Genomic DNA, 25,807 nt, shown 5'->3' with positions numbered 1-25,807 from the left:
TTAAAGAAGTTCGAACTTACATTGTGATGCAAAAGTAACATTCATTTTTATTACTGTGATAAATAACCACTTGCCACTCTAAAACATTGTTCATTCAACAAGAAAATGATTTTCACTGGATCATTTTCTTAAGGATCCCGTGCTCTAATCCGTTCATCATATATCGTGCGGTCAGTTTTTGTTAGATACTATTTATATTTAATTTTAAATTTTAAAATAATTTTTGACCGCACGATGTATAATGAACGGATGAGATCACGGTAGGGATCCGGATTCAACACTCCTTCACACAACTGATTACTAAAATCCACACCGTACGTCCCAACCGTACCTGATGCTTATTCGATTTTGTCACGTGGCGGGAAGGCAGTGGCTGATTTTTTTATTTTTATGTTTTTTTGGAAAATGACAGTGGCTGTTTGGCAGGAAAAAACAACAGTCCTTCACACACCTGATTACTATCTCCGCGCCGCACGTCCTAACCCTTCCTCCTGTATCGTTCTCTCTCTGTCTCTCGCTCCGCCTTCCTCCACCGCCCTCCTCACCGAGTCCTCAGTCACCCGCGCCCTCATATCCCCGTCGCCTTCGTAAAACTCCGTCACTGAGCTCTCAGCCACCTCCGAATCCTCTCTCATCCTTCGATGGAGATATAATTCATAGATATAAGAGATGTATGCTAAAGGCAGGAACAAGGCGCTGTTTCGTGCGAAATTGAATGCCCAGAAGAACGACAAGCGCATCTCTTCTCGTACGGTCAGTACCCACGCCTTCTCTCTTCAATTTTTTTTTTTCCTCAGTGTGTATATATGTATATGTATATATTGTCATTGGGGTATAGATTTTTCCTGAAGAATTTAAAACTAGAGGTTATGGAGTTTCAGTGTAATGTAGTTATCATTATTAAAGAACGCTTTTCGTAAATTTTGTGTTTCAATTGCAGTCTGTAGAAAGTAGGAATTTGATCGCCATATTCTTGAATGCTCAATTGATGTGTGTGGTTAAAAATTGTGTTCTCGGAATTTGATCGTGTCAAAAGCTTTTAGTTTATGAAGTACAAAGTACGAATTTGGTTTGGCAGTCCGTTTCTTCTTTGTACGAAACTTATGATTTGAAAGGAAACTCATGGGAACTGGTTTAGTTAGGAATAGAATTTAGCTGAGAAAATACTGTCTAACTTATATTTTCTCAGAATGCATCTTGAACCAAAGAGATTTATGTTGACATTGTTTATTTCCACCATTTTGTTATGTATGTCATCGTTGCTGTACCTTTTATTTGAACCTTTTGCTTATTACTGGTTCCGTTCTCGTGTTGGCATATATAACTTGCTAAGCCAGAGTTTCTGACTGCTTCTTTCTGTCCTTTTTTGTGATACATGCAGGTACAATGAATCTGACTAGCCTGAGTGCAGGGTTTGTGACATTACTCTGAAATCTGAATACCAATGGGATGCGCATCAAGCATCTCGTAAACATCGTGAGGTGATAATTGTTCATATAGTACTTCCCTATTTATAAAATTAAGAAACTAAGAGACCTTAACAAACATCTTGTATCGTAGAAAATTTGAAGTTGATACGAAGGATGCAATTTTTTGAAATAACATGAAAGGGTTACTGCAGCATTTTACCGGCTTCTTGAAATATAACTAATTAACTCATTTGATCTCAATCAAATCATGTATTGTGATCTTGAAACATTAAAATACTGCTGAATTCAACCTGACTATTTTAGCTTCTCAAATGTGGTTTTGTTATTTATTTTAATTATTTTGTCTAACTTTTCCATCAGAAGCTTAGGGCCTATCCCATTTACTAATTGCAGGCAATAACTGATGTTGTTTGGTTCCTACATCGCATACTAATATGGATTGGATGTCCCATTCGTCAACTTGCATTTAATCCATATTTGGCCGAAAGATAAAGCATTTCCTTCTTTACACTTTCTAGGCTTGAAACTGTGATGGGCCTGGGAAGTAGGTGACATTACCGTTCAACTTACATTTAATCTTAGATTGGTTCCTTATTCTTTTTCTTTAATATATGTATCTGAATGAGTATTACTAACAGAATGGTTATATTGCAATAGGCACTAAGTAATTTCAAAGCTACATCTGCTGGACTAAACCAAGTCAACAATACAAAAGCTGAAGCCGGTCCGGAATTGCCAAAATCTAAGCCTGAACATTCTGTGGAGTTGCATATACCAGGACCTGAACGCTCTACAGAATTGCCTAGAAAGCAGTCGTCATCTGAGCTGCCTCCTGATTTTTTTGATAACCATGATGCAAAAAAGCAAAATACAGGTGAGAATACGAAACCTATATGTTTTTCTATATGACTGTTAGCACCTTCTCATTGCTTTGTGTGATTGCCAAAGCAGTAAGGACAATATCAGTTTGAACAGAGATTTATTTATTTTTATTATTTTTACGATAATATAGTGTATGTCAAAACGATAGTTAACTGAAGCCTAAAATGTAATTTGGGTCATAAGCACAATACCAGAACAGAAAATCTTTGAGGATTCATATTTGCATTATTTTGGGATTAGTTTTGAACTGTCGATCGTTTTCTTTTAATGATATCTATTATTCTTTCTTTCTGACTTAACAATATCATCTTAGGAAGGGAAACAGTGCAGACAAGAAATATTGAGCCTGCCAGGGACCTTACACAGACATCATCACAGATTGCCAGTTCAGAGGCCAAGCAAATAAAGGGAGCTCTTCCTGAAGGCTTCTTTGACAACAAGGAAGCTGATTTATCTGCACGAGGAATAAAGCCTGGTAAGCAAGATGTTAAGTAAGTGAACATTTTTCATTAAGTCCTATATTTTAAAGGTGCTATTTCTTGAAAGTTCTCTTCCTTGTTTTCATTTTCTTTAGTCTAGTATGAAGTCCTTGCAACTGTTCAAATGCCATTCTAGATAGACTTGGAAGTTCACAAATTCTGGTAATATATTGTTCATGATAAAATGACCTCTGGAAGGGTTTAATGTTTCATAATTTGGATGTGTGTTCTTGATGTATAATATGGAGAGAGAGAGAGAGAGAGAGAGAGAGAGAGGAGGGCGTTGGGGGGGGGGGGGGGAGGAATGTTCTGTATTCATATCTTGGGAATCTTGTATGGCTCCCTTCATTGGTGATATCATAATTTGATGTCTGTTCTTGATGCATAACATGCTTTTTTATAACAAGTTTCAACCATTTACTATGATAATTTCCCAAAACTAAATTTAAGAGTTGTGTGGGAAGTTTGTTATTTGAGATTTATAGTTTTGGCATTTTGTACATAATATATCGAGTCTCTTAGGTTTATGAAAACATTGTGACCTTGAGTTTGTATTTACTGTATTGCAGAGATGAGTACAGAGAATTTGAGTAGTTGATACAAGAGGACTTGAAGGAGGTCGATAATCGTCTGGAAGAAGAGGAGGTGAGGGTTTTCATGTCCTTGCATTGTTCACTTAGTTTTTTTTTACTACATTACGTGGATGTCGACTTGTGCATACTCATAATTCTTTGGTTGTTTTAATTGTGCTGCAGATTGATGCTGGTGAGACGATAGAAGAGGCTGAATCAGTGGAGCAAAGGTGAATGCAGCAATAAAGTGCTGTCGTTCTAAACATTCATTTGTTTTTTGCAACTCAATTTTCTTTGCTGTTAGTTTTTACCTTCGTTCTCCTTTTGTTTTTCAGGGCATATAGGGAAAAAGTGGAATTGTTGAAGAAGAAAAAAATGGCACTGAAGGCTGCCATTGCTGCGAAGCGTAGGAGACTTTCAGAGGTTGTAAAAAAGGAGTCTAGCCACGGTGAGTCATCGAGTGATATTGATACGGATGAGAATTTTGCAGTGGATTGGAGAGCTCAACATTTGTGAATGCTCTTGGGGGTCTCCCCTACGATCTGTTCTTGACGTTTTGGAAACGTGACAATATAATATGCCAAGTAATTGGTTTGGTAATCCTTGTGCTCTCTCTAATTGCAATATGGTATGTATATGTACGATGGGGAGTAAGCGATGGTGATAAGCATTTTGCAAATATATTTTGGGTAGTGCTAAACACACACCCATTTTGACTTCTTACACATCTCGCAATTTTCGGCCGCAGGATACGATGGATTGAGTATCAATCACGTAAAATTAACAAGAGTGTGTGGGAGGTAAAAATGGATGTAAGAATGAGACTATCTTATATTTTCCAATCGACGACTCAATGTACTTATATGTAGCTTAAATCTTCTTACAAGTAGAGGTGTACTTGAAATGTGGTATCACTAAACTACGTATGGGCTAACAAGTTCAAACATTTCAATTCATATAGATTTTTTTTCAGAAACTGAGAATAACACTTCACGGCAAAGATGCCAAAACAGTACAAGGAAGCCCACACCGAGACAAGCAACATTAGACCAAACAAAAATACTTTATCACAAAGGGTGAAATTGACGTGTATCATTCTTTTGGTTTTAAAGTTGAAGATTGATACATTTTACTGTCGGACATTAATGTCGTTCAAGCTGTCCATTTCCGTTAATTTTATTGTTTTTTTTTCTTTTCTCAAAATCGTTAATTTTATTGTTCGGGCTACTTTGATATTACCGTGCTTGAAAAAATGCTTATGTTGTGTTGTGAGAATAATTAACTGTGAAATAAAGAAGTAAAATATTTAGTAAACTATAATTATGAAAGTGCTTTTAGCAAAAAGAAGCTGTGTTATAGTGTTTGGTAAATTAAGGGTCAAATTTGACTCCGTATACATTGGAGATGAAATAACTTGCATCACCACATTTGACGTCAAATATGACTTCATAACATTTAACTTTTGATATTATGAGTGGAGTGCGATTTACACGCTCAAAATGACTTGAAGAGGAATGTACATAACATTCTTGGTTTCCATGCACGCAGTAATTACTTATTACCAAGTTCAGTTTCCAGGTTCAAATCCAGTACAAGCTACTTAAAAATTCGATGCACTGATTGCCACCCATATAACACTCAGAATAGAAGGTTGGCAAACATGGCATCCATTTGATTGGACAGTCTTGATTAATTACTTGTTCTAACGAAAATGGTCTAAATTAAACCCAACTTTTTGAATCCATGGTTGTATGGAACACCTCTTATGGCACACAGATCACAAAAGTTAAATTCTATTTCATATTCTTCCATTTTCTTAGCAGCCTAATATTTATTACAATTTAAACCCTTTCTTAAAGAAAATATAGAATTTATAAAACAAACATTCGAACAGTCGTGATATTTCAAAATTTCATAAACCAATAAAGGACACAGTTTATCCTTCGGAATTGGAAGGCAAATAAGTTGATGTACATAGATCTTAATTCCATGTTTACAATGAATACTATTGATACGTTTTAGGAAATATACATACTATCTTTTTGGGATACGAACGTTAGTGACAACTAGTTTTCACTGTGCATGCATTAACCTATGGATATGGAAATTACCTGCAAGTGTTTGGTTAAATTCTTGAACTTATCTTCATACAACTCACAACCTTCAAAATTAATACCTTGTCATATCTAATGTAATCAAAGCTGGATTTTCTGTTTAATTTTTTTTCCCAGTAATAAGTTGCATGATTTGTGCTAAAGCCAAACTAGGTAGAAGGAAAAACAACCTTCAAAGTTTGAACTCTTGATTGGAAATGTAACATGGTAATTATAATGAAGGGGTAAATTAATAGTTCAATGCAATATATTTTTTACTGCTGCTGTTGAACAATTTTTTAACTTGTCTCTGTTATTTATTTATTTAATTTTTTTTATCCTTGTTTAATAAATTATTTATCTTTTAATATTTTTTAACTAAGAGATTTTAAATGTTTCATTGTAATCGATCAAGTTTATTTCTTTCAAGCCCAAAACTAGAGGAAGAGGGATTTATTTGTGACCATTTGATGATATAATACATTTGTTATGATCAAACTACTAAATACTTTTATTATTGTTTTTTTTATGAACGGTATAATATTGATTCAAGAAAAATTACAATGCTTAACTAATACAACATGAAAAAAAAAAACTGTATATCATAATCGTACATTAAAGAGGAGGTTAATTTTTTTTTCGACACCATTAGTTGTGTGCCACGTGAGCAATTTTCAACTGAGCCCGTTTATTGATTAATGTAGTATACGTGGAGAACCGATGCTAGCATTTTTTCACTTAAAATTTTACACTTAACTAGATGGATGTACATGCAATTATGTTAAACAGGAACGTTTACCAATTTTCTATATAATATTATTAATTAATTATTATTTTGCAATGCATGGTCGTAACTTATTACCAAGTAGGGTTTTGGTTGTTCAAATCCAGTATAAAGCTACTTAAAAAGTCGATATTGCCACCCGTATGAAAACTTATCAGTATAGAAGGTTGACATGTATATCTACATAAATAGCCGGAATTACATTGTACTTGCAATTTTTGTTTGAATGATATAATTATTGTGAGGGCAAAAGTCTTGGCTATGAAGCCAAATCTCAGCAAAAGCCAAATCTCAGCGAAAGCTTAGTCACCACTTTAATCCTATGCTATTATAATGCATATTACAATTACGATATGGGATTTCTTTCCAAACAAGAGCGATAAGCATTAACTCAAACCCTTAATAAAAAGGAGTTGATGTCTTCAAATCTTTTCATCAAACCCAAAGTTTCTTTTCTAATTAGTTCAGGAGATGGCTGAAGAACATCAAAGCCCTTCCGAAGCCTCTAACATCTCAGGGGCCTCAGATGGCACTCCACCACCAAAAAAAGATAGCCCTCCTCCTCCCCCTCCTCCTGACCTTCCTGACCAAAAAATGAAGATGAAAATGAAAGAAAAAATCATCATCGATGATTCTGATGATGAACAACCCCAACCCAAACTCAAAAAGCCACCCCCGGCAGCCGGATCATCCTCATCACTAACACCAAGTTCACGTGCCTTGCTTGATCTGAAGCTTTCCAACAACGACCCTGGTCATGCGTCAGGGTCTTCGAACGAACTCGTTCTGTTCAACCCTCTGAATCAGGGTTCATCATTGAACCCAGGGGGATTAGGGTTATTGTCTCAACACAATGAGCCAAGGAGCGAGAGCCCGCGTGGTAGTGATGGGAGAAAACCCCGAACTAGGGTTTTCACATGCAACTTTTGCAAGAGAGATTTCTCTACTTCCCAAGCATTGGGAGGTCATCAAAACGCTCACAAACAAGAGCGTGCCTTGGCCAAAAGGCGCCAAGGAGGAATAGGAATGGACAATCTATTCGGACATTCCTATCGTTATTATAGTCCATATTTAAGTATCACTCAACACCCTCTCTATGGATCTTATGGTAGATCTCTTGGGGTTAGGATGGACTCCATGATTCACAAGCCTTCTTATCCATGGTCTGCCTCGACGTCCGGGTTCGGGCGCTTTGGCCATGGTATTGGTGCTGGGGGTTGGTCATCATCAAGGCCAGGAGGCCTCATTAATAACTTTCAATCCTCCATTGATAGGCTCAACCTTCATGGCGTTCATGCTAATACTACTCCCAGTGGAACGTTAGGGATTCCAGGAACCAGCAGTGCTTCAAGGTTTGATCAGGAAATTGGTTCTTCTCGCAACTTTGGTGGTTCAAACTTCGGAATCAACAGGCCAATCATTGCTGATGATGTTCTCCGCCATGAGCCTCTGGAACCCGTTACAGATGCTTCTGGACTCGATTTATCTCTTAAGCTTTAAATTTGTTGTTGTTTGTTTGTCGTTGTTGTTAAATTTTATTTGTGTAGAACATAGACACAGTGTTTGGTTTAAGTTCGATTAGTTGCTAGTTTGTTTGAGTGCTTTTATTTGTATTTCCATCCACAGATCATTTGTAGTTAGAATATCGTTATGAAAGGTTATGTTTATTTCTTGTATTTTGATTGTATTCAGTGTTCTGTGGGTTTTATTTTGTTTCCAAATGATCACATAACAGTGATGATTTGAATAGAACATGAGTCTGTGTATGCGTTTCGATTGCACTCAAATTAGCACACGTTTTATTGCAAAATTATTATGTTAGTATAAACCTCCCATAAACTTACTGATCTTTTAAATGTAATGTCCTGGAAATTTATATTCATTTGATGTGGAAACGTTATGGCCTTCAAAACTTCGATCTTGTGATTAAAGCTGATCGACTATTAATCAAAATTTCGATTACAAAAGATCATTCACTCTTTGTTTGAGGGGATTGATTGTTTTTAGAACATTTTTTTAAAGAGATTTTTATATAAATCTAGTCCTCATCAGGACGCTACATATAATGAAAAGTTTTATGAACTAAAGCGGACTGGCTAGTTCTTGTTTCTTTGACAAAATAATTAAGTGGCTTAATTATTTCCTTTTCCTACGAAGGTTAATGAACCCTAACCCCTAATATATATGAGAAATTTGTGAAGGTATATATGCGGCGCATTGAAAAGATGGTAAAATTAACAAACATGTGGAGTTTGGAGCGAAGTCAATCAAACCTAAGATTTACATGTTTGTTTGTGAGCCTTTGATTCATTGTATCTTGTATATGGAATCATAAGTTCTTAGGTGCATATAGCTAGCACTTAGTTGTCATTCCTTTATCATTGTTTTTCCATGAAACATTATAACAATATGGTAACAATTATGTTGTTGGGATCAAGGAAGAAAATATCGGTGATATCGGAAATATCGGTAGTCCGAAAACACGGAAATATCGATGGAAATATCGGTAAAATATCGATATCGATAAAAATTACATGGAAACCATGGAAATTGTAAAAAAAACTTGGAAATTTTTATTGAAACTTTGTAGGATGTTTATTTAGTCAATTATCTATTAGTTTATCACAAAAAATTGGAAGGAAATGCATTGCATGATGGATTTAACATTATCAAGTTGATTATATAGCGATCTGACAAACATTATGAGTGTAGAAAATATGTAGTAATTAATGAAAGAAGTCTAAACACACCATAATCATTTATATATAATGAATTAGTACAATATTTTACACTTTAGTACCACATAGAGTTCCTATGAGGTTCTAATTTGTCACTATCGTCATCATCTCTATGTGTAGAATGAGTGTATTGTGAAGAGTAGTTATCAAATGATAAATCCCCAAAATAGTTTTGCATGTAATTGTTAATATGCCACCCATATGGATCCGAGATTGGTTGAGGTTGTCCATAAGAAAAATCATTTGAAGATTGAGGCTGGGATTGATTCCATGAGTCGCTCGATTCCATCCCAACTTGTCAGGGATTATTGAGTGAGTTGTATCCTCCTGACAGGAGGAACCCACACACTCAAAAGACACATCGCACGCACACACAACGCACGCACGCAGACAACCTCAGTCTCTCTCTCTCTCGATCCTTCTCGTTCTCTCTTCTCCCTTCTCTTCTTCCACACACACACTCACACAGAGAGCTCCTCAGTCTCTCTCTCTCTCGATCATCCTTCTCGATCTCTCTTCTCCCTTCTCTTCTCCCACACACACACTCACACAGAGAGCTCCACAGGTTGACATCGGATCCAAGTCCAACACACGCACACACAGAGATCGGACTCACAGAGATCTCCGATCTCTCTTCTGCCAAACACACACACGCACACAGAGATCTCTCGATCTCTCTTCTCCATTCTCCGATCTCTCTTCTCCCTTCTCCGATCTCTCTTCTCCCAAACACCCACATACAAAGAGAGATCTCCGATCTCTCTTCTCCCAAACACACACACACACACACACACACACACAGATCTCTCGATCTCTCTTCTCCCTTCGCCGTTGATCGTGGCTCAGGCGAAGTCAGAGGTGCGCCGCTGAGCAAGGATCGTTCGTCTTCGTCTTCGTCAGGTGAGATTCCATGAAACCCTAAACCCTAAACCGACTTCACCCTGCCTTGAATCGTTTATGCATGCGTGAAATCTGATGTATATATGTGAAATTGATGTTAAGATTCGTGTTTTTGCAAGGTTTTTGGGACGAAACCGGCCCGGGAATCGCCCCACCGTCTCCGGCGTTCTTCTCCGACGTCGCCTCGGATTCCGATTCCACCGTCCATGGATATTTCGCCGATATTTCCAAAATATCGCGATATTATCGATATTATCGATAATATCGCGATATTTGGCCGAAAAGCATTCGGATACCACTTTTAATATCGCCATCCCGAAAAACCGATAATATCGGCGATATTTCGCCGATATTATCGGCATTTTCTTCCATGGTTGGGATTATCCTTAATTAGAGCAAACAAAGTAAGTATTCATCGTCATGTGTCCAACCTAGAGGTCAATCAAGTCCAAACTGATAATGAAGAGGCTTTAAAAATATATGACCAAAAAAAAAAAAAAAAAAGGAGGTTTTGAAAATAATTAGAATTATGCTTCAAGTCAACCATTACTTTGCAAGTCTAAACTGAAATTCAGAATAGAAATGTGGGAAAGCCAGTATAGGATTGTGTTTATTAAACAATCCCTGAGTTCACAAACTTATTTCGCCATCTTGCATTGGTTTCTTCAGTTTTATTAGGATTGCCTTTCATCGTTACAACATTTTTTTTTTCTTTTCATTCCTTTATTTTTTTCAATGAAAAATTATACAACATTTTTAGGCTTATTATATTAACACCTCACAAATTGTTGAATAAACCTCACATACTTAATACACCCCACATTTGCTTTTTCACTTAAAAATTATCTTAATACACCCCACATATTTTCTCATAATACCCCCACACGCCATATTCTCAATATACACCTTATATTTTATACATACACCCCACATTTCTCAAATCTTAAAACACTCATTTTTAATTTTCTATACACCCCACTTCCTCCAAGCTTTTAGGTTTCTTTTCACTTCCATATCACCTAACAATTACGCTTTGAACTCCTTATTTGAGGCTGAGCGGGTTACCTACTTTGTAATAGTATATGAGTCTAGCACTAATATGATTCATGTTACTGGTTACGCAAGATTAATATGAACCCTAAAAGATGAATATGAATATAGAAGTTTAAATAATGCAGCAAACACAAGATTAAATAATTATCGATGTCATCGAAATCACTAAAACAATGAAAAATATGAAGTCTTACCTCATATGAAGCTTTTGAAACATCGATTTCGTGTTCTATTCGTCAAAAACAATTTTTCTCAATCAACATGTTTGTAGTTTCATTGGTTAGGGTTTTGTTCAACAATGGAGAATAAGAGGGTTTTGATAGTTGAGAAGATAAATAATACGCTAAAAGTGATTTGGGGTGTATTTAGAATATTTTTTTTAAAAAACTTAATAAGGTCAAAATTGTCATTGCATAGTGAGGTAAATAAGTCATTTAATATTAAATTTTAATGTGGAGTGCATTCAATATTTTGTAGGGTGCTAATATAAAAAGCTCATTTTTAAAAGTAATTTTATAACGAAATAACGCACTTAGACCATCTCCAACCCTTGGGCTAAAAGCCAAATTTTTTAGCCTGGAAAATTTGGCTTTTAGCCCAGAAACATCTTTTCTGCTCCAACCCTTCTGGCCTAAAATTTTAGCCCGGAATTATTAAAGAATGAACTTAGGCTAATTTTTTTCTTAAATCAATTTAAAAAAAATAAATATGTAGATTATTGTAAATTAATTTTATGAACATTTTAATTTAAAAAAATTTAAATTCCGATAAATATTGAAAAATCATTAAATTTTTCACAAAGCAAGCTCCTTTCACCAACCTTTAAACTTTCACCAACCGTTCATCTTTCACCAACCGTTCAACTCCAAACTTTCAACTTTTACCAACAGTTCAACACCAAACTTTCAACTTTCACCAACCGTTCAACACAAATTTTTCAACTTTCACCAACCGTTCATCAATCATCCTTTATATAAACACAGGTCCAATATTAGTTGATCACACAATCTTTCAACCTTCAATCATCTTCTATATTCACCAATCTTTCAACTTTCAAAGAGTTTTTGTTTCCTAAAAATTCTCAATATCTCATCAATGGGTGATAGAAGCAGGCGTAGCAGGGCAATGGAGATGGCACAATACCAAGCAAGGCTTGACATTGAGGATTTAGAACTGATCAACGCCGAAGCTGAACTTGTAAACTCGTTTATGCAATATGAGCACCATGGCGAATCTAGCCATCGTGGTTCTGTCACGGGACGTTCATTCGTGCAGCGTGATAGAGAATAGTGTCATGACCAAATGATGAAAGATTATTTCATTGAGCGGCCGAGATTTCCTGCTCATGATTTTCGGAGGCGGTTTCGGATGAGGAGAGAGCTTTTTAAAGGCATCTTGAACGTAGTTGTCAATCATGACCACTACTTTACAAGGAAGATAGATGCCGTAGGCCGACAAAGTCTATCACCTCATCAAAAGCTCACATCTGCATTTCGAATGCTAGCTAATGGGTGCCCTGCTGACTCAACTGACGAATATTGCCGACTTGCGGAGAGTACTGCTATTGAGAACCTGAAGCGCTTCTGTCAAGCAATTCAAGCCATCTATGGAGCCACATACCTCCGCAAGCCAACTCGTGAAGACTTGAAAAGGCTTCTACGCAAGGCAGACAAAAGAGGCTTCCCGGGCATGATAGGAGGTCTCGATTGTATGCATTGGGAGTGGAATAATTGTCCTCCTGGTTGGGCTGGCCAATTCAAGGGCCGTCATAACAAGCCAACCATCGTGCTGGAGGCTGTGGCATCTTACGACACATGGATTTGGCATGCATTCTTCGGCTCTCCTGGATCAGACAACGATATCAACATTCTTTGGTCTTCTCCTCTGTTCGATGAGGTTGTGAATGGATGGGCACCAGAATTTCGATACAAGGTAAATGGTAATATGTATGAGCTAGGTTACTACCTAACTGATGGTATTTATCCTAGTTGGTCTACCTTTGTCAAAAGTTTTTCTCATCCCGATAGTGCAAAGAAGAAATTATTTTCGCAGAGGCAAAAGTCTTATAGGAAGGATGTGGAGAGAGCATTCGGGATCTTACAAGCTCGATGGGCCATTGTTAGAGGGCCTACACTATTTTGGCAACCCGAAGACCTCCATTCAATCATGATGACGTGCATAATTTTGCACAATATGATTGTGGAAGATGAGTACATCGAATTTGAAGAAGATTCAGACGAAGATGTGGATGATAACCAACCAACACATGCGAGAGCTATTGCAAGAGATGTTGAATATCTCGCTCCAACCACATATGAGACCCGACATGATAGGGTCACCTTGGGTGAGTATATGAGACGTTTAAATAGAATTCAAGCTCCTCAAAATCATGACACACTCCGCAAGGATTTGGTTGAGCATGTGTGGCGCCGAGAAGGTGAACGTTGATGATGTTGGTTGAGCATTTATGTAATAATTTTAAGTGTACTATGTTGTTATTTGTCTACTACGTTGGATAATTTATTGAATGGAGGTTGAAATAATAAGTACAATAATAAGTACAATAATTATTGAAGACATCTAGATTAAATAGAAACAATAATAATAAGACATAAATTTAATAAAGTACATAAACCACATAATAAACAACATAATAAACAACATAAACTTAATACAAACGACAACATAATAAACAACATAAACTTAATAAAAACGACAATTAATAAACTTAATTAATAAAGCACATAATTCATACACTACATAAACTTAACAATCATATCCACCATCTTCACTTGGTGATGGACTTCGTTGAAATGTTGGGATATAGGGTTCAGAGGATTCATCATCTTGAAACATACTCCTTGAGGCAGACTTTCGCATAATTTCCTTTTGCTTATTACGTAAGAACTTCTTCCTCTCTGGAGTGTATTTGCTGAGGTCCTTCATCATGAATTCAATTTCAAACCTATTTTCCTCCCTATCCAATATTTCCTTCATTTACAAACGCAATCGGGCCGCTTCTTCTTGGCGAGCACTATGAGTTTCGTGCAATTTTGCAATTTCGGTAGCAAAGTCTCCACTCGTCAAATCTTGGGACTTCCCTTTTCTCTTTGCTTCATTTTGCTTATGTCTTCCCGGGGGCCTTGCTAAAGAAGGAGATGGGGTCATTTCATCGACACCTTCATTTCTCGGTGCGGCTTCACGTTGAAATAATCTTCCCCATTGTTGGTCTGCATCGGTTGCCCACCTTGGACAATCCTTGAGGACGTCCCAAGCATGTTGCAACTTAAAAACTTGATTTTTTGGTGTTACTCTTGTCTTGTAAATTTTCATTGCTTTGTCACCCTATGCAAAAAATACATAAAAATAATTAGTTGCAAAATAATATTATGTACATGACAAATAAAATATCAAGAAAAAAACTCACAATTTCTATGTCGCTCCTTCCACTAGGCATGCCAACCATGGCTCTCTCTAAGCTTCCCTTCCATAAAGTGCATGCTTTGTTGATAGTCTTCCACCGATCATAAACACCACCACAGTCTCGCCCGCTGCCGTTGCAGTTTTCTTGAAACTTTGCAATGATTTTATCCCACAAAACCTTTTTATTTTGATTTGTGCCAACTGCACCATCTTCACTAACAGAAACTCATGCCAAGCATAAAGAAACATCTTCCTCAAAGGTCCAATTACGACCTCTAACATGCTCTCTTGCCATGTTGAACAATTTGGAAATGGAAAGAAATGATAGAAAGATAAATTGGAAGAATTGTAGGAGAAAATTGAATTTTGAGTGGATGTTTTAACAAATACATAGGTATTTATAGAGTTTTTGGGTAAATTTTGTGTTAAATAAATTTATTTAATTATTTTAGCCGTTGGTTTTTAATTTGGGCCGTTAGATTTTTTTTTTACCGTTAGATTTGAGTATATTCAATCTCAACCGTTGGATTCAATGTATTTTAAAATAACATATTTTTTAAAAATAAAGTTTGAATCTGGACCGTTGGATCAACCAACGGTCCTTAAATGCTGCCCGTCTGATTTTGAAAAGAGCCGTTGGGCTCGGATGAGTGTCCGACAAGGCCTAAAGCTGGGCCCCCTTCCTGTCGGGCTCCGGTTTGGGGGCGTGGGGCGCGTGCGCGAGTCCACGGGCCGAGAGTGGCCCAAAACTGGGCGAGTCCACGCGGCTGGGGGGGGGGGAATTTGGCCCAACTTTAGCATTCCCCTTTTAGCCCAATATTTTAGCTTGGGTTGGGGGGTGTTTGGGGGAAATTTTGGCTTTTAGCCCAGGGTTGGAGTTAGTCTTATAAGCGGAAGAGGCAACCCATACAGATACGTGGGCTTGCCATAATAAATTGTTAACTCAGTACAAATATATATTATTCTCGTATTTGTGTGAGCATCTATCTCAAAATGTTTCGAGCTCTCAGTATGTATGTACATCTCTCATTCCCTTATTTAATTCCACATCGTTGATAGAATGGTAAACTTGTTTGTTTTGTTATTTGTGGGTTGATTTTCATTATTAATTCTGTTATTTTAGAGAACTTATATATATAGCGCGAAATTCAAATGGTTTTTTGTGTGGAGTAAATTGTAGCAATGGTTCCTCAACTTTAACTCAATTGGAACAATGGTCCATTAACTAAAAATCCATTACCATTGGTCCCTCAACTCATCAAAATGTGCAACTGTAATCCCTCAACTAAAAATCCATTACCAATGGTCCCTCAACTTTAATCCAACTGGAGAAATTGTCTCTCAATTTTAACTCAATTAGAGATATGGTTCCTCAACTTTAACCTAATTGTAGCAATAGTCCTTCCAACATAACTCATTTTGACAAAATTCTGACGAAGTTGACGAAAAGGACCATAGCTACACGTTTTGATGAGTTGAGGGACCAATGGTAATGGATTTTAGTTAAGAGACCATTGCTCCAATTTGATTAAAGTTAAGAGATCATTGCTTCAATTTACTCTTCTTGTGTGCGTCGGATATCTTTGAATCAAGCGCTATATACGTGTAAGCTGTAAATCAGTAAAATTATCTCATTGTATAACATTCTTATAAGCACAAAACTTTGTTCATCTTCCTGTTTACTAATTAGCATGGTTCAGTAACTTTGTTCAAACCCCCAATTACTGTGCGACTAACGTCATAAGCAGAATCCTATGAAAATTCTTGACTATGTACAGAATGCTTTACCTATTCTATAGTGAAAGCCGAAAGATGATCGTTTAACCGAAAATTTTATTAAACTTACGAGTATTTATTCAAGTTAAATTATCAAACTGAGATTTGCTATAATTAATGCGCGGGGGGGGGGGGGGGGGGGGGAAGGGAAAGAAAGCTATTTACACTCCGTTAACTCCATACATATATCCTGGTGGTTTCTCCTCAGGCTCTTTACATGCGAAATATCTATTCATACGAAAGATCTCCTCAGGCTCTTACTTTCGTGTCTGCAAACACACACAAATCTTGTAAGATCCCTCCTAGTTTTAGATGTACTCTCAGCTCCTCACCATGGTAGTGTCCCTTAAAATAAATTTATGTACTTCTGCTCTCTTCCTTTACTTTGGCCACTCACTCTATGGTCTAAGCACATAAGTTTATGATGATTCATAATAGTTTTCACAGAAAGCTTGGCCTCAAAGTTAGGGCAGCAAGCAGATATGCTAGGAACGAGCATCTTGGCCTTGGCTCAAGAAAACGCGCGGTGGCTTATGTGTTTTCTTGTTAACACATCTTGAATGTACTTCTTTATTCATAATCACGTTTCTAGCATATTCCCTGTATTGTCCTTTTTCAGTGATCCCAAATTCAAGCTGTTGGAACTTTTAGCTTGAGTTCTATGTTTAGGAGTTGAGAAGTAATATATTGACTTGCTCCTCGCTGATGATTTGTGCGCGTTTGTTCTTATATGGAATGTATCACAGATAAGGTTAAAGATTGTAACAGGCCGAGTCTGCTGCATTTATGGAAAGTAGCACTCTATTAAACATTACTTAGTAATGCAAACAACAATATGCTTGCAAAAAAGCTGTTAGTAATTTAGTATTGATAATCTGTTGAAACAGATTTGTACTTACTTTCTTATGTTTTAGGAACCAAGGGGTACTTTCGTACATTGAAATTTCCTGATCTTCTGGATATGGATTGTAGTATGAGTTGATCTATGAGTAGAGTTAGATTTATTGTATAATATTTGGTCAATGTAATTTATGAACTTTCACGATGCAGATGGTATTTTCAAAATTTTATACTCTTTCAAAAGTGGGTTGATATTGATATTTAGCCAGAAACAGTGGTTGAAAATGACCACAATTGTCCCTTGGCCGACCTTGCTGTTACATAATTCCGTTCCAGTGCTGCACTCTCTCCCAAACACCAACCTTTGAACACTAAATCTTACCTACATGATTTTCCTGCTCAAAAGACATTCAAACCTTTCAAAGGTACAGAAGTAGTAGTCTAGTCGCATGTTTGAAGACTTGATGAGCAGTACTAATTAAGTAAAAAATTAACGTGTAGATTATAGACGAACTGCAACAGTTAGATACAACTTTCTTGTGGAATCCAGTTCCCTATTGCATAACAAATGCTAAAATTAAAGAATTGAGAACAATAATTTCTCTGCTTCCTATCCTAATTTCAGCAATGACCCTCACCTTGTTTACGAGGGTAAATCCTAATATGATACAAGCATTTTATTTTTATTTTTCCTTAACATATTATGCTTCATACTTGTTTCGATTTTTCTATAATTAGGAGGAACTCTGTAATATGCTGGCATTGTTGCAGGAAAGAACATCTGCCTAACTCCTTCATCTTTAATAATTTGGAATTTGATTCCTGATGCACTGTGAAAATTGAAAACGAATAGATTAGTTAGCAATTCATGTTTGTATGACTTATGTAACGAGCTTGCTGATGACAAAGTACTGGCAGAATGAGTAAACATACCAAGATCAATCTAGCCCCCAACCACAAGCTTTTTGGTGTAGGGAATGGAATCATTAAGCGGCCGACTCCATAGACAGCCACAACAAAGAATTAGAGAAACAGGCATGATTGGACGAGGGTTAAGACGAGAGAGTAGAGATATTGGTCCATTTGAACAGACGCCTCCAAGGCTCAAATAATCAAAACATGCTTCACGCATTTCTTGTCTTGCAAGGTCAGGTGATGCCAAAACACCTTGTAAAGGGCACCAGCTAATGTGTTTATGGTAGATTACACTGGCTGCAATGAAAATTAACCAATTCCATCAGACACATTTTCATATGCATGATATTTTTATATATTTGATGTGTTATGTTGTCAGATTGTAAATCTGAACCATACGTATGTCGGACAGTCTAATAAGATGAAATTTTCTTTTACATATTGGAAATGTGCTTATATACCTTTTAGAGTGTGTAGAATGATTCGAGATACTCACACAACAAAGGTGCATCGTTGAAATCAGTCAGGGGTCTCAGAAGATCCATTAGAAGAACAATGTCAGAAAGAGCGACTGTCATTCCTCCTCCGGTTAAAGGATGTCTCATGTTGAATGCGTCCCCCAATAAAATTGCACCAGGAGTGGGTCGGGGAGCAGCCAGCATGCTTTTGTTTTGCATTGTTCTGATGATTCCTTTATCAACCGTTGCTAGAAAAGCCTTTAAAAGTTGACGGGGAACCTAAAATAACGAATTCCACAGATTAGCTCCTTTGGATCGGTGGATATCTGTCAGATAAGATCAAAATGATTGGAAATTGAAACTTAACAAAGTCGAACAAAATAATGGATACTTGGGGAGCCACGATAGTTTTCAAATACTGAGCCATTTCGCCGTTAGCTACTGAAGGTACTTTTGTGCCAGGAACATCTACCAAACAACGAACCTCAGTACTACTGATAGGATAAAAGAGGATGGGTGAAGGATCTCCCAAAATCACATGTCCATGGTTTGCATGAGGAAGCTCACAGTTCTCCAAGATCAAACCGACGAAGCATGATAGATTTTCAATCTGCAGTATTAATACAAAGTTAGTCCTCCTGTTGTTCTCCTGGAAGGGCAAACATTTTCCATGCTTATATATATAGGAAATGCTCAAGATTCCAATGTCAAAGAGGAATAAAGTACATTTGGAGTAGAGATAGAGCAGCGAAGATTTGAAAAGCAGCCGTCGCCTACTATTGTAAGAGGAGCATATGTTCTCATCTCCTCCCCAGTCTTGTTCTTGTACATCACTCCTTTGATGGTGCTCTTTTCTTCAAGTAGAGTTGTCACAGTTCCTTGTTCCAATTTCACACTGTAGAGAAAACATTATGATACATGAGTAAGAGGTGGAAAATAAATTACATCAAAACAATAAAAAAAATTGGAAAATGATGTTCGCATCATAATCGTATTACAAAGGAAAACGGTAATTTACTTTGGCAGAGTTGCTGCCCTTTCACGCATTCTTTGGATGAAACGCCTGTTGTTGAAGCTTCTTCCGACGATATTTGAAATTATATGTTTCCTAGGGATAAGACAGTTTCATGTCATTGTCATTTTTGTAAATAGCATAACCAAACACTTTCTGAGCATCAATGGACTCATTAGCACAATCTTCAAGACCTAATTCAATCAAACTTGAGATAGCCTCCAGCAGGTTGCAATAGTTCAAAAATTCTGTCCGGCTCGCTCAGGTTCCTTTCGATCACATGTACACGCCGTCCTTCCTATATTTATTTAACACGAAGTAAAACTCATGGTTAATTACTCAGCCTTGTAAAAACTAATGATATTTACAACTGGCCGCTCGGGAAGCCAATGTTCTTCAGTGTGAACAAGATTAATATTGTTTGGACTGCACTATTGGAATTAGCTCCCAACATAGGCAAATCAAATAGAAGAGAATAAAGGATATTTAAAATTTTATTTAGTTTATTACTCTCTTAGACAAATGTTAGTGAGAAAGATTTAAAAGCACGTTAGAGGGCAGTACTAATACTATAGTAAGGTCCATAAATATTGCTTTTCCCCTTAAAAACGATTCTTAAGTATTTTCAACTATGATAGTGAATTTTGAAGGACTCGTTCATATGCATGTCTTACCAAGAAAATAAATCAATCAATAATGAATAAAAATGTCAGAAAAACACAGCTTCAAGTTTTGCTATAGTTAATTAGCTTAATGGTCTGGGTTGAGGAGGAAAATAAAGTTGAAGAATAAAAAAAAAATAACTAGAAACCTTGACCATAAACTGATCAATAGAGAATATCAAGATAAAGAGAGGGATATAATGATCACCTTGCCAAGAGTGTAAGCAAGAGCAGCACCAGCAACTTCGGCACCGACAATGACAACGTCCGTACTTTCCTCAATCTCGGGCGTAAGAAAAACACCGGTTGCCGACACATTTGCGACATCGACCTTCTTCTTTTCGCCGAAAGTGGTGTTTATGATGACGAAGAAAATAGAACTCAACAGAGAAACCAAGACACCAGCAAGAACACACTCGTACGCAGGGGCAGATCCATTAAGGGACCAGGGTGGTCCCGGGACCATCGGAAGCTCGGAAAAATGACTGTGAGGATCTTCAAGGACCACCCATGTTAGTGATGCTGCACAATGACGTTGTTTTGAGCCAGGTCATTAAAAAAATTTAAAACCTCACTCACGTGAGAACCTTCACACGATAGAGCACTCAACTCTTTCACATGATAGAGCAATCAAAACCTTCACTTTACCAATAATACCTAATCGTTTGCTGCTCGGCCCGCTCCTGTTCCTTACGGTATCGATCAACTCTCTGTTGCACTCTAGTTTCTATTCACCGTTGCACCGACGGGTGGGGCGATGACATCTTTGGTGAAAATCTGTAACCCTTCTGCATTTTTTCTCCGTGTAAAGCTCTGGTCTGGAGGCTAGCCGCTGGTCCTCTTCTTCTTGGTCGAAGAGGTTTGTACTCTCTTTGACTCTGTCCATTAAATAATTTTGCCATCCCTTATCTGTTATTAAATTATTTGTGGTGTTCGATATTTAAATAATTTTACCATCCAATATTTGATTTTTTTTTGTGGTGTTAGATATTTTGTTTAAGAAGCATTTTTATTTTTAATGTTTGGTGGTGAATCTGGTGATGAATTAAACTTTTAATGTTTCTTTGAAGTGATGGCAGTCTATTTGTGGCATGCATCTCTTTGTCTTTGTCATTCATAATATTAGAATCCCATGGGCATGGACCTAATTATAAATTTATAAATGAATCTGATTTCTCGTTTTTCATATAATTTTTTTTTTGTTTCATCAATTGATATAGATTTTTTTATTAATTGATATGTGTAGAAATTAGAAGTATGGAACGATATTACAAGCGAAAATCATCATTGATTAGTTCGGACAATCATATTCCAAATAGTTCATCTCCAAACTTAGATGGTTCCAATCCTAGTCCGAACAGTTCCCCTCCAATTCCAAGTAGTTCTAATCCAGTTGGGGGTAATTCCACTCCACAACAAAATGAGTTAAAAGTTGATTTGGATAATCTTGAGACCTCGGAAAGATAATTCCAATGAAGGATTATCCTCTAGATAATCGAGATGAGGTCCGAAGAGCATATATATTGATAGAGCCTTTTAGAGCTAAAGATTATGATTTTCCATTCACTTTGCATTCGAATGAAAAGCGACGGTTCGTTGATAATTGGTTGAAGGAATTTCATTGGTTGGAATATAGTATATCTAAAGATGCTGCATTTTGCTTTTATTGCTATATATTCAAAGTCAACTTTGAACAATCAGGCAGTCACGTCTTTACTGAGGTAGGCTTTCAAAATTGGAAGCACGCAAGAGCCTGTTTTGAAAAACATGTGGGAATGGTTGGTAGCTTTCACAATAAAACTGTTGAAGCTGCTGGTAATCTAATGAATCAAAAGACACATATTGAAACATTTATGGTCAAACAGTGAGAAGAAGCTCGTATGGCTTATCGCACTTGCTTGAATGTGTCAATTGATTGCACTAAGTTTTTGTTGCGACAAAGTCTTTCATTTCGTGGTCATGATGAAAGTGACACTTCAAACAATAGAGGTAACTATTTAGAGCTCTTGCAATTCCTTGCGGATCAGGATGAGAAAATAAAGGCTGTTGTGTTAGATTAAGCTCGGAGAAATCTCACCTTTAATTCAAAAAGATCTTGTTCATTCATGTTCTATTGAAACCATTAAAACTATCATAAGTGATATGAAGAATGCTTGGTTATTTTCTCTATTGGTTGATGAGGCACGTGATGTTTCTATAAAGGAGCAAATGACAGTGGTTTTGCGTTATATGGACAAAAATGGGAAAGTCATTGAAAGGTTTGTAAGAGTTCAACATGTTCCCGACACCACTTCAAACACATTAAAGAAGAAGTCTATTGATGCCTTCATTCATTTCAATGAGTTGAGCTTCTCCAATTAACGAGGGCAAGGTTACGATGGTGCTAGTAATATGAAAGGTGAGTTCAATGGACTCAAGACAAAGATTTTGAATGATCAACCTTGTGCATTCTATGTTCATTGCTTTGCTCATCAACTCCAATTAGCTCTTGTTGCCGTAGCAAAGGATAATGTTGATGTTAACACATTCTTCCTATTGGCTAATAATGTGGTAAATAATATTGAAGCTTCATGTAAGCGTCATGATGCACTTAGAGAGATGCAACAAAAAGAACTTATGAAAGCTCTTGAAAATGATTCTCTTATGACGGGACGAGGCTTAAATCAAGAAACTAGTCTCAAACGTGCTGGTACTACAAGATGGAATTCAGATTATGGTACTTTGATTAGTTTGATTACTATGTTCTCATCCGTGGTCAATGTGCTTGAAATGATTGTTGATGATAATACCAATGATAGTGTGACTGAAGCAAATAAGTTATTGAAAGACATACAATCTTTTGAGTTTGTGTTTCTCCTATTTTTGATGAAATCTATATTGGGAATCACGAATGATTTATCACAAGCATTACAAAAGGATGATCAAGAGATTGTGAATGCAATGACTTTAGTCAACACATGTAAAGAACAACTACTCTACATGAGGAATGATGAGGGGTTTGACCTTTTGGTTGACAAAGTATTGTCATTTTTTGTCCAACATCGTATTGAGGTTATTAACATGGATGAGACATATGTAGCTCATGGGAGGTTGAGCCGTAATACCCACAAAAAGACCAACCGTCATCGTTACAAAGTGGAGCTCTTTTTTGTTGTCATTGATTCCTAGCTTACAGAGTTAAATGATCGCTTCAATGAAACACGTATCGAATTGCTCATTTGTTTGGCTATTTTGAGTCCAAATGATTCTTTTGCAGCTTTTGACAAAGAAAAGCTACTTCACCTTACTCAATTGTACCCTCAAGTTTTTACGAAGCAAGACCTATTGGCACTTGAAGATCAACTCGATATTTATATTCATTCTATGTGTTCGAGAAGTGACTTTTCTTAGTTGCAAAGCATTAGTGATCTTGCTAAGAAAATGGTGGAAAAAAGGTTGCATCGAGTATTTCAATATGTGTATTTACTTATTGAATTGACTTTGGTTTTACCTGTTGCAACTGCTTTAGTGGAGAGAGCATTTTCCGCCATGAATATCATAAAGAGTCCACTCCGCAACAGAATGGGGGATCAATGGTTAAATGATAGCTTAGTTGTTTACATTGAGAAATATGTTTTTTCTTGTATTGACAATGAAACTATCATAACACGTTTTCAAAGTATGAGATCCCGTCGTGGACAAATTAGTATTTCTAGCTTGTTTAGCACAAAGATTATGAATGAAAATTGTAGTTTGCCATTTATTTGTTCAATGATATTTTCGTCTTATTTTTATTTTTGGAGTTTTTATATTGGGACCACTCTAAGTTAAAATCCTGGATCTGCCACTGCTTGTAAGCCATATTTAATTAATATTTTTCTTTGATTTCTTTTCGCTGTGATTTGTAATCTGATTTCGCTGTGATTTGTAATCTGTGAAAGTGCTCAATGCTGATGATTGTTATGAAACAACAGCGAAGACTGAATGCGCTTATATAGAGTTAAGTATTGTTGTTGGGCAAATTAAGGATGAAGCTTCTGTGTTGGCGCCTACCATGGCTACTTTGCTGATAGGTATGTGGGAATAAGAACTCATTTGGATGCGCTTTTAAAATAATTGAAACCGCTTTTAAAGAAAATATTTTTGAGTTCTAAATTCTACAAGACACACCAGTTATATGCTTCTTCTAAGAAGCATTTTAAGTGATTTTCTAAAATTTACTAGAATTTTTATTAAGGATTGTTTCTAAAAATATTTTCACGAAATAATCAAATGTACAGAATAAAACAGACTTTTTATTTTATTTTTTATAAGCATATATAAAAGAGGTTCACGCATGATTAAATAAGCAGTCATACGTTTGTTTTTTTTTTTATATTTGCAAGTATAATATTCAATTAAATATGGAGAGTGGAGGCATCAGACATGAGAGCAACGGGGAAGTTGGGTCAAGTGGACCGCGGACTAATACTTTGTCAAAGTACTGGCTAATAAAATATTTATCATGACTTTTTGTTTATCTTTTATTTGGGGGAATTAATTGGAATCCATTTCTTACCATCTCAATGGAAAGACTTTTTTTCTTTATCATTAAAGAGGGAGCTAGTTAGTGGTTTCGTCATAGCAACCCATCTTTTTGAGGGTCGTGAAGATTCACAGAAGCATTTCAACTTTTAATTAAAAGACCTAAGTAACCTGCCACTAAAGAACGATTTCATTCGGATAAACTTCGAAGTTTATGGCAATTTACTTATCAGTAAAGCAGAATTAAGGAATCGGATAATCTAGTAAAAATTTGGACGAACATAAAACTAATTAGAACGAGAGTCGTCGAAACCATTAACAAAATGTATTAACACCTACTGACCTAGTGGAATTTAAACACTTTCTCAATCCTATGTCACACCAACAGTTTAGTAAATTAAATAAAGAGACGAGTACACAAACTTTTGAGCTAATTACATTTTACATCCTTTAATTTAGAAGTGATTTCAAATTGGGCTATAAGGTTTTAACTTTTTCATATTACACCCTAAAGTTTTAAAATTGTATCAATTTATGTCTTTTGTCTGACAAATTATTTGAATCCTCCTAAATTGAGGACATGGTGAGCGTGGAACTTATAATTGGATAGACCTGTAAGCCACATTTGTACCAAATTCACTAAAAACTCTCAATTTAATGGAGAATTAGACGTCAAGTAGACAAAAGGTGTAAATTGATACAATTACAAAAACTTAAGATGCATCGTGAGAAAATTGAAACCTCATGGCCAATTTGAAAAATTACTTCAAACCTTAAGAGTGTAAATATAGTTCGCCCAAAATTTATTTATCGAGGTAAAACTCCTACATGTGAGCATAATTCTCTGCATACAGCCAGGATAAAAATCTACTAAGGAAAATGTTTCATCATTCTCATTCTACAAGCTATACTCCATCTCGTTACCAAACCCTAAACCAAAATCCCTAGCCGGCAGCCCTTTGCTTCGGTTTAGGGTCGGTGGCAGCCTCCCTCCTCCTTTTTTTCTAGCCTTCCTCATTCCTTTTCTCATGGATTGCATCATATCTAATTTTCATTTTAGTATTCGTCAACAAGTGCATCTTTAGTGAGGTTATTTGTGAGTTTCTCCTATAAAGTATTTTAATTTTGTTTTGGTGTGTTATTGACTTATTTTGGGTTTACTTTATTGTAATCGACATCTTCCTTGATGGTGGTGAGCACAAAATTCATGCTGGTATGGACACTTGTTGGTTCCTTGTTAAAGTACAAAATGTAAGACTCATGTTGAGTTGTCAATTATTAAGAATC

General features: G+C 36.4%; 2 protein-coding genes and 2 pseudogenes across 2 annotated transcripts; 3 read left to right on the top strand and 1 right to left on the bottom strand.

The window, feature by feature from the left end:
- The first annotated feature begins 405 nt into the window (after positions 1 to 405).
- On the top strand, positions 406 to 4,077 carry LOC103410015 (protein ABA AND ROS SENSITIVE 1-like; annotated as a pseudogene).
- Positions 4,078 to 6,711: 2,634 nt separating this feature from the next.
- On the top strand, positions 6,712 to 7,740 carry LOC103410014 (uncharacterized). The gene has a single exon (XM_008348787.2). The coding sequence runs from the start codon at positions 6,712 to 6,714 to the stop codon at positions 7,738 to 7,740; it is 1,029 nt and encodes a 342-aa protein (XP_008347009.2).
- Positions 7,741 to 12,233: 4,493 nt separating this feature from the next.
- On the top strand, positions 12,234 to 13,379 carry LOC103446164 (protein ALP1-like). The gene has a single exon (XM_070825082.1). The coding sequence runs from the start codon at positions 12,234 to 12,236 to the stop codon at positions 13,377 to 13,379; it is 1,146 nt and encodes a 381-aa protein (XP_070681183.1).
- Positions 13,380 to 17,492: 4,113 nt separating this feature from the next.
- Positions 17,493 to 20,483, bottom strand: LOC103438711 (squalene monooxygenase SE1-like; annotated as a pseudogene).
- Between the last annotated feature and the right edge of the window lie 5,324 nt (positions 20,484 to 25,807).

This window comes from Malus domestica, chromosome 07 (assembly GCF_042453785.1).
Source record: "Malus domestica chromosome 07, GDT2T_hap1".
Lineage (NCBI taxonomy): Eukaryota > Viridiplantae > Streptophyta > Magnoliopsida > Rosales > Rosaceae > Malus > Malus domestica.
The sequence above is the reverse complement of the archived record's forward strand: the minus strand, read 5'-3'. Positions and strand labels throughout refer to the sequence as shown.

What these genes read in the sequence shown, in the direction of transcription:
- LOC103410014 (XM_008348787.2), top strand. Translation starts at nt 6,712, where the DNA reads ATGGCTGAAGAACATCAAAGCCCTTCCGAAGCCTCTAACATCTCAGGG.
- LOC103446164 (XM_070825082.1), top strand. Translation starts at nt 12,234, where the DNA reads ATGATGAAAGATTATTTCATTGAGCGGCCGAGATTTCCTGCTCATGAT.